Below are 12,771 nucleotides of genomic sequence, written 5' to 3' on the forward strand. Positions count from 1 at the left end.
CCTATCGGTTGACTAGTAGCCCTACCCATTGAGTTCTCCACACAAAACTTAACAAAATTTCAAAGGACAAGACAAAATAAGGGAAGAATAGCATACCCTTTTTCAAGTTACACAATTCCCCGAAAGATTAGACTCTAACCCCAAGTTTGAAAGGTTTATATCCTTACTGTCCTTCTAGACCTAATTAAGCCAATTAGGCCTAATTTATAAAGCAAGTACCCCTTGTATTATTCCTCCGACTAAATAAACTCTTTTTCAAGGTGGGGTAAGGTGTCAAACCACCAAATCCAATGTTTTAGGACTTGATCCCATCTTCTTTGTCTACTGCAAGTGATTTTCACTTCTTCAGTTTAGGCGGTCACATAGAGATGCCTGCCTAGGGTCAATTCAATCTCTTCGATCTTGGAGCCTCCCTGCAAACCAACACCAAAATATTATGTTACAATGTCCCCTCTAACATTTTCTAACAATTTTTTTGGTCCTCTAGTGAAAATGTCAGATTAAGGCCATTTTTATAGTGAAACCCAAGGTGTCGGTAGGGTTTGTGACTAGTCCGGATAGGGTTTAATGGATCTCTACAACCCAATTTTTACAACACCTAAAAATTGATTGAAATGAAAGGTAAGAGACTTCTCTAATTCATCCAATTGGTTTCAGGCATCCACCAATCCGTACTAGTCAGAAATGAACATCAAACACGAAGAATTTCAGGAAACTCCAAGAATATTGTATTGCTCCAAAAATCACAAATTTCAACAACTTCAGCAAAAAAAACCTTGGAATTGATCCAAGTGGGCCTAATATAGACCCCTAACAGTTTCCAACCACTTTTCAAACTTTGGAACCATTGGAGGATTAGTTACCCCTTTTTACAACATTTTGCAATGACAACAAAAGTTGTCAACTTGTACTTTTCAAATTTGGTGACTCCAAGGTGCATTCGTCCTATTCCAAGGATTGGTCTGATGTTTCTAAGACTAATATTTATTTCCTGACTCATGCCTAGACTCCTACTAACCCACATGGTCATTTGTCTATGGTGTCTTATAAAATGCAACCATGACAATGCCTTACATCAATTGGGTCTTATTGACTCACAAACCTATCAACCTACTGCATATGATCATTTTCACCTCATGGGCGATATTAGACTCTTTAGGCTTCATTTGTGTCTTTGGGTGCTACTGTACCACCATTACTATTTGCATGCATGCCAAATATTTCAACTTATGGTTATGCATTTAAGGACAAAATAATAGCAAACTTTCATTATTTCTTTTTAAGATATCATATTTATAGACACTATCACACACATCACATTAAAAATGCACCGATCTTGGTTTCTCTATTTTGATTGTGTTACATCAACTTAGATTTATAAATTCATCAAAATATGAAGGTGGATTTTGATTAAAATAGATCATGTAACTATTGTGATGTATTCAAATTGATAACCTAAATATATTAATAGGTTTTGTTTGAGGTTGCATAGCCAAAGGCAAAGTGGAGGTCATTGTAGACAAACAAGGTGAATAAGTCAAGTTAATATTGTAGCATCAAAGGATGAGATCAAAAAGGATAAATAAGATGCAATAGTTAGGGATTCCTAAGTCTAGATTGAGGTGGAGTTATCAAAAGCAATAGGTTTTCATCATGCTTCAACTCAAGCTCCATCCCCCCCAACCTTCATTATATAGTACTCTCCTACTCATCTCGAAAACCCTACACATTATTTCTCGTCCCAGAAGCACATGACAATAGAGTCTATTGTTCCTATCTCTCTCTCTCTCTCTCTCTCTCTCTCTCTCTCTCTCTCTCTCTCTCTCTCTCTCTCTCTCTCTCTCTCTCTCTCTCTCTCCTAGATAACTCACTCTCTGACTCCCTCCCTCCCTATATGCTCCCACCTTATTTGTGTGTGTATTATACAATATTTATAAGGTATCTTTAACATAATGTTTAATTTTTTTTAAATTATACCAATGTATATCCATTTTGTCTTCTCATATGCAAACAAAAGAAGGTAAAGTTTGATATATTTTTGTTGAGCATTTCTTTGATTGTGGATGGATTTTCTCTTTGAAATATTATAATAACAAATTTGTTTTACATTATAAAAATAAGAATTATAATATTTTTAAATTTTCATTAAAACAATATATTAAGTGAATTAATATATTGATAGATTATACTTATAATATTATTATACTAATTATAATAAATTAGTTAATACAATATAAAACTAACACTAGAAATAAATTTATAAAGACTGGTCTTACCTAGCACATGCAACTTGCTATGAAGCAGTCAACAGTGGCACTACGAATCTGTCCAAGCAAATAATTTTATTCATCAATTATCTAGTCAAATTCAAAAAATATGGACTCATTCATTTCCACCATCCCACACTAATTATTTTTATTTGTATTTGAATTTGCTGCTTTTAATTTTGAGGCAAAAAAATTGAAATATCCCATTTGTTAGTAGTAGTTTTTCTTCATGCATCACGGAACTGATAGTTCACTTGTTTACCGTAAATTGCATAACAGAAGCGATAGTTTGCTTCACTTCTTCTCCATAATTTATGGGCATTCATCTCATATGAATTACTACAATAAGCTAACTAATGCAATAGTGTGTTAGCCTAGTTTTCATCGACTTCTTTTATCGTAATCTCTGATTGCGGTAGTCTATCTTCAGTTATTCATGCATTGTGAATTAGTTAAAATTCATTATATTGATATAATTGTCTATTGAATTAAAATTAATTCCTTTATCGTAAGCTCTGTTTTTTTTCTCTGTATTTTTTCTGCAAACTCTGTTTTTTCTTTTTTCTTCTAGCAGATCAATCCTATATCGTGCAGCTACAGCTGCATTTTTTACATGGCATCAGAGCTTAGGTGCTAGAAAGGAAAAGTAAATCTTTGTTTGTTGCAAATATAGAAGATCAGAGTTGAAAAATGGAGTTCTCAAGCTCTACTATTCTCACACCATACAACTATTTTGATTGGAAGCCAAAGATTCTGCTCCAGCTCAGAACTAGAGGCCTCTATTGGATAGTTGTGAATACAGTGGTTGAACCCAATCCAATAGTTGAAAAGTATAAATACTTCAATCAAATGGATGAAGCCTTTGGTCTGCTATACTTATCCATCTCTCCAGAATTGATGTTTCATGTTGAGGCATGCAAAACTCCAAATGAAATTTGGAAGACATTGGAGGCACTCTTTGGAAATAAAGATGAGATGCGAGGTCATATTCTTGAAAATGAGTTCAACTCATTAGAACCAAGAAGTTTTGATAATATTTAAGGTTTATTCACAAAGTTCAAAGCTTAAAGGATGTGGTATTGACAAATCCAAGGAAGAAAGCAAATTAATCCTTGCTATTCTATCAAAGCTAGGTCCAGAATATGCAGTATTTGTCTCTTCTTTCCACACGGTCAGGCTCACAATAGGAGCACCTTGGAAGATGCCCACACTTGATGCCTTCATTGAGTACTTGATATAGAAGCAAGATAAGCTCATAAAGATGGGCACATTGAAAAACTCCAATGCTCATGCACTTGTTGTGCATGGAAGTGGAAAGAACAACTCCAAATAGAATCAACAATCCAAAGGCAAAGGGAAGAAGGAACCAGATCCAAGAAAGGAAGGCAATCCCAAACCTCCAGATGGATCTACTAGCTCAAAACAAAAGAAGGACAAAAAGGGCAATCAAAGTGTAGCTACTGCAAACGTGGTTACTATCCCGAATCATCATGCATGAAGAAGACCATTGATCTCATGGCACAAACACTTCACCAAAATAATCTTGGTAACCTTATCCTAGAAGGTGCGAAGAAGAAGCAGGAAGAAAAAGCACCAGAAACAAGAAACAATGCTCATGCATTGATTTCTATTCATTCTTCTTCAGATGCATGGATCATAGACTCTGGAGCTTCACACCATATGGCAGCCACAAAAGATGTTCTCTATTCTTTGAAACCATATTCTACTTCACCTATTCACTAGGGAGATGGATCTTCTGTAGCAACAACTGGAATAGGGAAGGTTGAGATGGGAATTGGAAGTTTTGAGAATGTCTTGCACATTCCAAATCTTTTTGTCAATCTTCTTTCTATGTATCAAATGACACACACTGGCACCGATAGGAGAGTTGAATTCACTCCAGATTCTATGAGCATATTTGATATTGAAGACAACTCCAAAATTGTTGTTGGTAAGGAAAATCATCAATCTCATCTGTACACTTTCACAAATTTTGTTGCCAAATTAGATTCTACTTTACTTCTAACACATGCAAATGATGAAAGTAGAGTTTGGCATGAAATATTTGGTCATTTGAACTTTAGATACATGTAGCAATTGAGAAAACAAGGGATGGTGAAAGGCTTGCCTACCATCAAATTTTCTAATGGAGTTTGTGAAGGTTGTGATCTTGGAAAGCATCCACAAGAAAAATTTCCAAAGGGGATTGCATGGAGAGTATCCTCCCCTCTAGAGCTTGTTCATAGTGATCTAATGGGCCCATTTTCTGATCCTTCCATGAGTAAAGCTAGATATGTCCTAACATTCATTGATGATTGCACAAGATACACATGGGTTTATTTTCTCAAATTCAAAGCTGAGGTGTTTGAGAATCTCAAGATTTTTAAAGGCCGTGTTTGAGTATGTCAACAATGATGTTCAACATCTTTATGATGAACCAAGAATACATTTGTAGAACATAGTTCCTTACACTCCATAGTAGAATGGGGTAGCTGAGAGGAAGAACCAATCCTTGAACGAGATGGCTAGTTGTATGTTGCATGCTAGATCTCTTCCCTCCAAATTGTGGGTTGAAGAAATCAATTGTGCTTCATACATACAAAATAGATCTCCTCACAAAACTGTCACAAGAAAGACACCATTTGAAGCATGGAGTCGCATGCAACCAGAAGTGACCCATTTTTGAATTTTTTGATCACGTGCATGGGATTGCATTTTTATAGAGAAGAGGAAATCTTTAGGACCTCAAAGAAAATAATGCATCTTTGTTGGATACCCAGATGGTCTAAAGAGATACAAATTGTTAGATCTTTCAATAGAAACACTCTTAATTGAGAGGAGTGTCTACTTTGATGAAATTCCCATGCATGCATATTAGGAGCCACATTCTAGTACTTCTTTACTTCCTCCTCTTACAGATCTCAAAGATAATACATGCAATCATTTAGATGTCATTTCTGATACATCTGAATCTGATCCCGATGAACTTGAGCATGCATGTGTAGATCCAGATGCAGTTCTTGATTGGGCTTCTAGTGATTTAGTATCTCCTGTGAAAAATCAAAGGACTAGGAGCTTGGCTGACATATATAATGCCCCTCATGCACTTTCAGCTATCGATCCCATCATGCCAATGCATGCCTATATGATTCAAGTATCCGATCTTCAGAGTTATCCAGAAGTTACATGGAATCCTCTTTGGGAAGCAATCGTGGATGAGGAGTACAATTCTCTCTTTGAGAATCTCACTTGGGACTTGGTTCCACTTCCACCTGATTGCAAACTTGTAAGGTGTAAATGGGTCTATAGAACAAAAAAATCAATAGATGGCCATGTAAGTAGATACAAAGCAAGGTTGGTAGCCAAAGGCTTTCAGCAAGTTCATGGCATTGACTATGATGAAACTTTTGCTCCAGTGGCAAAAATGGATTCCATTTAGTTGGCTTTTGCAATTGTAGCAGCAAGAAGGTGGGAGATTCATTAGATGGATGTGAAGAATGCATTTCTTCATGGTAATCTCGAGGAAGAGATCTATATGGAGCAACCACAAGGGTATGTACAGAATTCCTCATTGGTATGCAAACTCAAGAAGTCACTATATGGCCTCAAGCAGGCACCTAGAGCTTGGTATGCTAAAATGGATTCTTATCTTCTGTCTCAAAATTTCATGTGATGCAAATCTGATCCAAATGTATATATGATGAGAACATTTGACTCTCTATTGCTCATAGTACTCTATGTAGATGATCTGTTAATAACAGGTGATTCGGTCAAAGCCATTGCAACAACCAAAGCAGCTTTGCATGCTAGATTTTCCATGATAGGCATGTGTCTCCTCAACTATTTTTTCTTGGTCTTGAAATCAAACAGAATGAATCAGGTGTCCAAGTTTCTCAATCCAAGCATGCAAGTGATATTCTAGCTTGAATTCACATGAGTGATTGTAAGCCAACACCCACACCTTTCTTGTCTAGAGTGAAGCTTTAGGATGACCAAGATACACCATTGGTTGATTGCACACTCTATCGGTAGCTTGTGGGGAGTGTTCTTTATCTCACTCACTCTTGTCCAAATCTATCATATGCAGTGGGTGTTGTTTCTAGATACATGTAGGAGCCTCATGAACTACATTGGAAAGATGCCAAGCATATACTTCACTATGTTCAAGGAACCATTAGCTATGAGATTCATTATTCAGCTGGATGTACTTTGGATCTCATTGGCTATGCTAATTCTGATTGGGCTAGTGATAGCATTGATCATAACTCCACTTCAGGATATGTTCTCAGTTTGGGCACTGGTCCCATTTGTTGGTCAAGTAAAAAGCAATCTTCTATTGCTCTATCATCCACAAAGGCTGAATATCAAGGTGCAGTCAATGCAACCATTCAATTTCTCTGGGTTCAAACTTTTCTCACTGAGTTGGGTATATGTTTTCATCAACCAACCATCATTTGGTGTGACAACCAAAGTATAGTGAAGGTTTGCATAGATCTAGTATAATGACAACAAACAAAGCACATCGAGATCCACATGCACTTCATCTGAGATTTGATCCATGATGGCATCATTGATTTATAGTATTGTCCCATGTCTCAACATATTACTGACATATTCATGAAGACATTCACTGAGCAAAAGTTTCTCTTTCTCCGATATCTTCTTGGACTAAAAGAAATTGTACCACAATAGTTTTCTCGTTATGTTAGTTTTTATTTTGAGGGGGGGGTTTGTTCCCACTCGGTTTTCCTTCCTTCCTCATTTCTTTATTCACTTTATTCTGTCTCCTTCATTAGACTTACGGGGGGGCGTTAGGAGTATTCTTGCTTCATGCACCACGGAACCGACAGTTTGCTTGTTCACCGTAAATTGCATAACTAAAGCGATAGTTTGCTTCACTTCTTCTCCATAATTTATGGGTATTTAGCTCATACAAATTAATACAATAAGCTAACTAATGCAATAGTGTGTTAGCCTAGTTTTCATCAACTTATATTACTGTAATCTCTGCTTGCGGTAATCTATCTTCAGTTATTCATGCATTTTCATGCATTTTGAATTAGTTAAAATTCATTATATTGATAGAATTGTATATTGAATAAAAATTAATTCCTTTATCGTAAGCTCTGTTATACTGCAAACTCTATTTTTTCCTTTTTTCTACTAGTAGATCAATCCTATACCGTGCAGCTACAACTGCATTTTTCACAACATCACTTGGTCAAGCTCGGCTAGTGTTCAAAATGATAAATATGAAATTTTATGTATTGTGACTTGCCAAGAAATTTCGAGCACCTACGACTATATATGAAGGACTCGTATTTAATAGTTTTGTGTGCTTATCTAAATTCGAATTAAAGTGTGTGAAGTGCAAACGAAACAATGGACCAAGCTCCCTGTTGTGATAAAATTAGAGTAAAGAAAGGTCCATGGTTTCCTCAAGAAGATTGAATTGTAAAAGATAGAAGATAAACAAATACAGTTTTCAGAAACAAAAAGGATGAAAAATAGAGCACAAAGACTAAACACCAGATTTTATCGTGGCTCAACAAACTTAGCCTACATCCACACTAAGAGCAGAGGTCTTTTATTATATCAACAGATTACATTTTACAATGATACAATGGTAGGTTTAAATAAGCTTCCAACTACACCGAAAACCAAAGAGAGACAATTTTGGAGGGAAGGTAATGATGTATGTTGGTCTTCATCTTAACAATCCCCCACCGGATAGCCAACGGATGCTGCTATTTATTAGTCATTCCCCTGCACTTCCTGCTGATTTACTTCTTCTTTATGAGCCCAGGAGAAGTCCTAACACTTTCAAAATTCTCCTTGGACACACTTTTAGTAAAGATATCTGTTAGGTTGACATTTGTATCAATTTTAACAACCTTCAACTTGCCTTCTTCAACCATATGAAAAACAAAATGAGCATGCACATCAATATGTTTACAATGTCGCTAAGAGGAATGGTTATGGGCCATAAAAATGGCACTGCAACTATCACAAAACATAACATAATCACTTTGTTGGTACTTCATTTCACCAAACAATCATTGCAACCAGATCATTTCTCTCACACCTTCAGAAAGAGCTAAATACTCAACCTCTGTAGAAGAAAGGGCAATAGAATATTGCAGCCTAGAGGCCCAACTAATGGCAGCTCCAGCAAATATGAAGACATAACCAGTAGTAGACCTCTATTTGTCTAAATCTCTGGCAAGATCCGAATCCATGAAACCTTGTAACTAAACATTGTTTCCACCAAAGCATAATGCATAATCTGAAGTTCCTTTTAGGTACCTCAATATCAACACCTTTCTGCACCCTGATGTTTTCATCATCATGACCATTATCACTACTACTTTTGTGCATATGTTGGTCAATACTGCAAATTGGAGAGTCAACAAATGGCTTCATACCAAGCTATGAGTCATAGACAAGGGAATAAATTGTAGGCTATGTATTGAACAAAGACTATTGCTGCACTGAAGACATACCATCATGCCACCATGTAGTATCAAAACCTGCTAAAGTGTTATGAACAGCAAAATTATTTCGAACAGAATTGCCATTATTACATAAAGATGGCAAATGTATGTATTCATTTTTTGAATTGTCATGTTTCTCCAAGCTTGGAAATACTGTCTCATTAAAGACAACATCTCTACTACAGACTATTTTCTTTCCAACAAGATCCTAAAGTTTGAAACCAAATTGATCTTCGCCATAGCCTACGAAGATGCCTCGCTGTGATTTAAAATCCATCTTTGTCTTTTTTTCTTTAGGGACATGAACAAAGGCTTCATATCCAAAAACTCAGATGTGTGAATATGAAATCCAATTTCCTAACCATTCCTCTTCCGGAATACCAAAATTCAACCATGATGAAGGACTTCAATTGATTAGATACACAACTATATTACAAGCCTGAGCCCAAAACTCCTTGCTTAAACCAGCATTTAAGAGCATGCACCGTGCTTTCTCAAGGATAGTTTGGTTGAGCCTTTCCACTACCCCATTCTCTTGAGGGATGAACGGAACAATTTTAATTCTTCTAATGCCATGATTTACACAAAGGTTATCAAACTCCAAGGAACAAAATTCACCTCCATTATCCATTTTTAAACACTTTATTTTGTGACCACTTTGGTTTTCAACAAGTGCTTTGAAAATTTTGAATTTTGAAAACACTTTAGATTTATGGGACATCATATAAATCCAAACTTTTCTAGTACAATCATCTAGGAAAGTAACAAAATAGTTTGCGCCTCCATAAGAGGTTACCTCCGTAGGTCTGAAGACATCCGCGTGCACCAATTCCAGCAGTGTTGTCTTCATGTTGTGTTAATTCTTAAAGAAGCTGACCCATCTTTGCTTCTCATGAAGACAATGTTCACAAAACTCTAAATTTGTTGATTGTAGACCCAAAATTTGGTCACAGTTGAGCATCACCTCAAGGTCTTTCTTGCTCATGTGACCTTATCGTTGATGCTAAAGGGCTACATCGCTTCCCACAAGTGTCATAGAAGCTCCCACCTCATCAATGGTTTTCACAATGTAGAGATTACCCATCTTATCTCCTTTTCCAATAGCTAAGGAACCTGTGGCTATTTTCCATGTGTCCGTGAGTTTAATTTTAAGGTCTTGTGTATATAATTGGCTGACTGAAATCAGATTTCTCTTTAATTGAGGAACATGTCTAACATCTTTGAGCAATAATTTGGCTCCTCCATCTAGATGCAGGACAACATCACCTTTCCCAATGATTTTACAAGCTTTGTTGTTGCCCAAGTATACTTCTCCAAAATCGCCTTCTTGATAATTTGTGAATGCATCCGTGAGAGAGGAAGCATGAAAAGAGGTGCCAGAATCAATTACCCATGAATCAGATTTTGTATTAGTAGCAGCAAGTACTAGAATCCCATCATCTTTATCATGAGCTATGCTTGCTTCACTATCCAATACTTTGTCTTGTGCCTTCTCGTACTTTCTACAATCTTTCTTGACATGACCAGCCTTCCCACAAAACCAACAACTGCCTTCTCTTCCTCTAGGCTGTAATCTTCTAGCTTATTTGGACCTCCAATAGTTATTATTTCTGCCTCTATATTGGCTTCTTCCTCTATTTTTGGTGCTCACCATTGTGAGAGCATCACCGGATGAGGGCTCATCATTCTTCCTCCTAAAATCTTCGGAGAGAAGAGTGGTTGAAACTTCATCAAAGGCCAACTTCTTGGAGCTTGATGTCATAGTGCTTATGGCTGTCACAACTCCATCCAGCTATTTGGTAGAGAGCATAAGAGAAGAACAACTTTATTTTCATCGTCTTGAGTCATTCCAACCGAATTCGCGTGGCTGATCAAAGTGTTGAATTCATTAATATGGTTCGCCATTGTGCAATCTTCCTTCATCTTGAGTTTATAAAGTTTCTTCATGATGAAGACTTTATTTGCAGTAGACGTCATAGCATATGTTTTTATCAATTTGTCCCAAATTTCTTTTGTAGTATTCTCCTCTGCTACATTGAACAGAACATTTTCATTCAGCGAAAGAAAAATTGTTGCCTTGGCTTTTTCATCAAGAGTCTCCCAATCTTCATCTTTCATGGTAGAAGGCTTCTTTGATTTTCCTTCGAGTGCAAGTTTAAGGTCTTGCTTGATCAGCAAAGATTGCATCTGAATCTTCCTTATCCCAAAATTCTTTCCGGAAAATTTCTGCACCTTCAAATCCTCCATCTTCAGGAAATTCAATTACCAAATTTCCAAACAGCTGTGCACCCAGCTCTGATACCAATTGTAAAAGATAGAAGATAAACAAATACAGTTTGCAGAAACAAAAAGGATGAAAAACAGAACACAAAGACTAAACACCAGATTTTATCATGGTTCGGCAAACTTAGCCTACATCCACACTGAGAGCAGAGGTCTTTTATTATATCAACAGATTACATTTTACAATGATCCAACAACAGCTTTAAATAAGCTTCCAACTACACCAGAAACTGAAGAGACACAGTTTTGGAGGGAAGGCAATGATGTCCGTTGTTCTTCATCTTAACAAGCAGGTTTCATTCTCATGAATGGCCATCAGAACTGGCGTGCACTGCCTAAGCAAGCAGGTTTTTCAATTCTACACATTTTTTCAATTTTTACTCCACATATTTCTTTTTCTTTTTGCAGTCTGAAACCGATAAGTATTCTTCTCTGGTGATGGCAGGACTGTTAAGATACGGTAAAAGCTATCGTCTAAGGTGGGTTAATTACCACAGACCAGAAATTAGACATGGGAATTTCACTTCTGAAGAGGAAGAGACTATTATTAAGCTTCATCAACTTCTGGACAACAAGTTTGTTCACCGTTCTCATTATCTTTTCTTATTGATTTGTTTGTTTTACGATATCCTTGGGTGGTATTATTGAATTGTCTTCATGTGTATAATACAGGTGGTCTGCCATTGCTTCACGCCTACCTGGAAGAACAGATAATGAGGTAAAGAACGTGTGGAATCCTCATTTAAAGAAGTGGGTTTCAAGAATGGGTACCGACCCGGTAACATATCATTCAAAGTCGCCCAGGAAAGGGTTTGATTACGATGAATAGTGTGAGAAAAGTCCATTAATGGACGAGGGCAATTTAGGTCTAATTCAAGCAAAAGATATGGTTTATTCGCCCACCAGAATCTCTAATTCTTCCCAGACATTGTATGATTCATACAACATGTTGATTGGAATCTTTTCATCTATAAATAGTATAGATAGTGAGGTTGTGAATGAGGGTTCAAGTTCAACTTTAGATCGGCTTGAATTCAGTTGTATAAATTCCTTTGATAAGCCACTTCTGTATAATCAGCAGCCACTAGATATTGAAGATGACACAATTATTGTTGAAAACCAGGATTATGCAACCGAAAGAAGCACATATAAGGTATTGTGGGAGGATAGCTCAAATGGGGAAGATCATTTTATCACGTCAGACTAACCAGAAGATGATTTCATGAGCTGCATGAATGGTGCCGACACAGATCCCCATTTGCTAAAAAATATAGATGGTGCAAACATAGATCCCCATTTACTCAAAAATTTAGAGTTGCAGAGTAACGGTGATGATTCAGATTGCTTTATTGGTTATTGGTTAAATGTTTTGAGCGAAGCCGGGTCATCACCCACTTTATTGTAGGTCTCTCTGCTTCATTTCGGGCCCTTATAAATGGAGTTGTTGAAACATCCCAGGGGGGAGGGGAAATAGTACAAATTGAATCAATAATCAAAATTTATTTAATTTTGTTTCTTTAATGAGTCTTGTGACTCCCAACTGTTCATTCTGGTTTTCGTATATGTGTGATTGACCAATTCAATCTACAACCAAATTCAGCATAACTAAAAATTGTATGGTCAAGAGTAAAGTCTTATGCTGTAAATTAGTTTTTTCTTCCTTTGGTTTAGTGGCTAGTGCACAATCCTTTCTATTTTAATTTTTACTTTTCGTTTGAAGTTAGTGT

The 12,771-nt window shown here is 36.6% G+C and overlaps 1 protein-coding gene across 1 annotated transcript; it reads left to right on the plus strand.

Moving 5' to 3' along the window:
• The first annotated feature begins 11,114 nt into the window (after positions 1–11,114).
• On the plus strand, positions 11,115–11,873 carry LOC131046303 (transcription factor MYB53-like). Its single transcript, XM_059216296.1, has 3 exons — positions 11,115–11,309; positions 11,453–11,619; positions 11,717–11,873. Exons 1-3 carry the CDS (start codon positions 11,115–11,117, stop codon positions 11,871–11,873), a joined length of 519 nt encoding a protein of 172 aa, XP_059072279.1.
• The last annotated feature ends 898 nt before the right edge of the window (positions 11,874–12,771 follow it).

This window comes from Cryptomeria japonica, unplaced genomic scaffold, assembly GCF_030272615.1.
Source record: "Cryptomeria japonica unplaced genomic scaffold, Sugi_1.0 HiC_scaffold_1508, whole genome shotgun sequence".
Classification (NCBI taxonomy): Eukaryota; Viridiplantae; Streptophyta; class Pinopsida; order Cupressales; family Cupressaceae; genus Cryptomeria; species Cryptomeria japonica.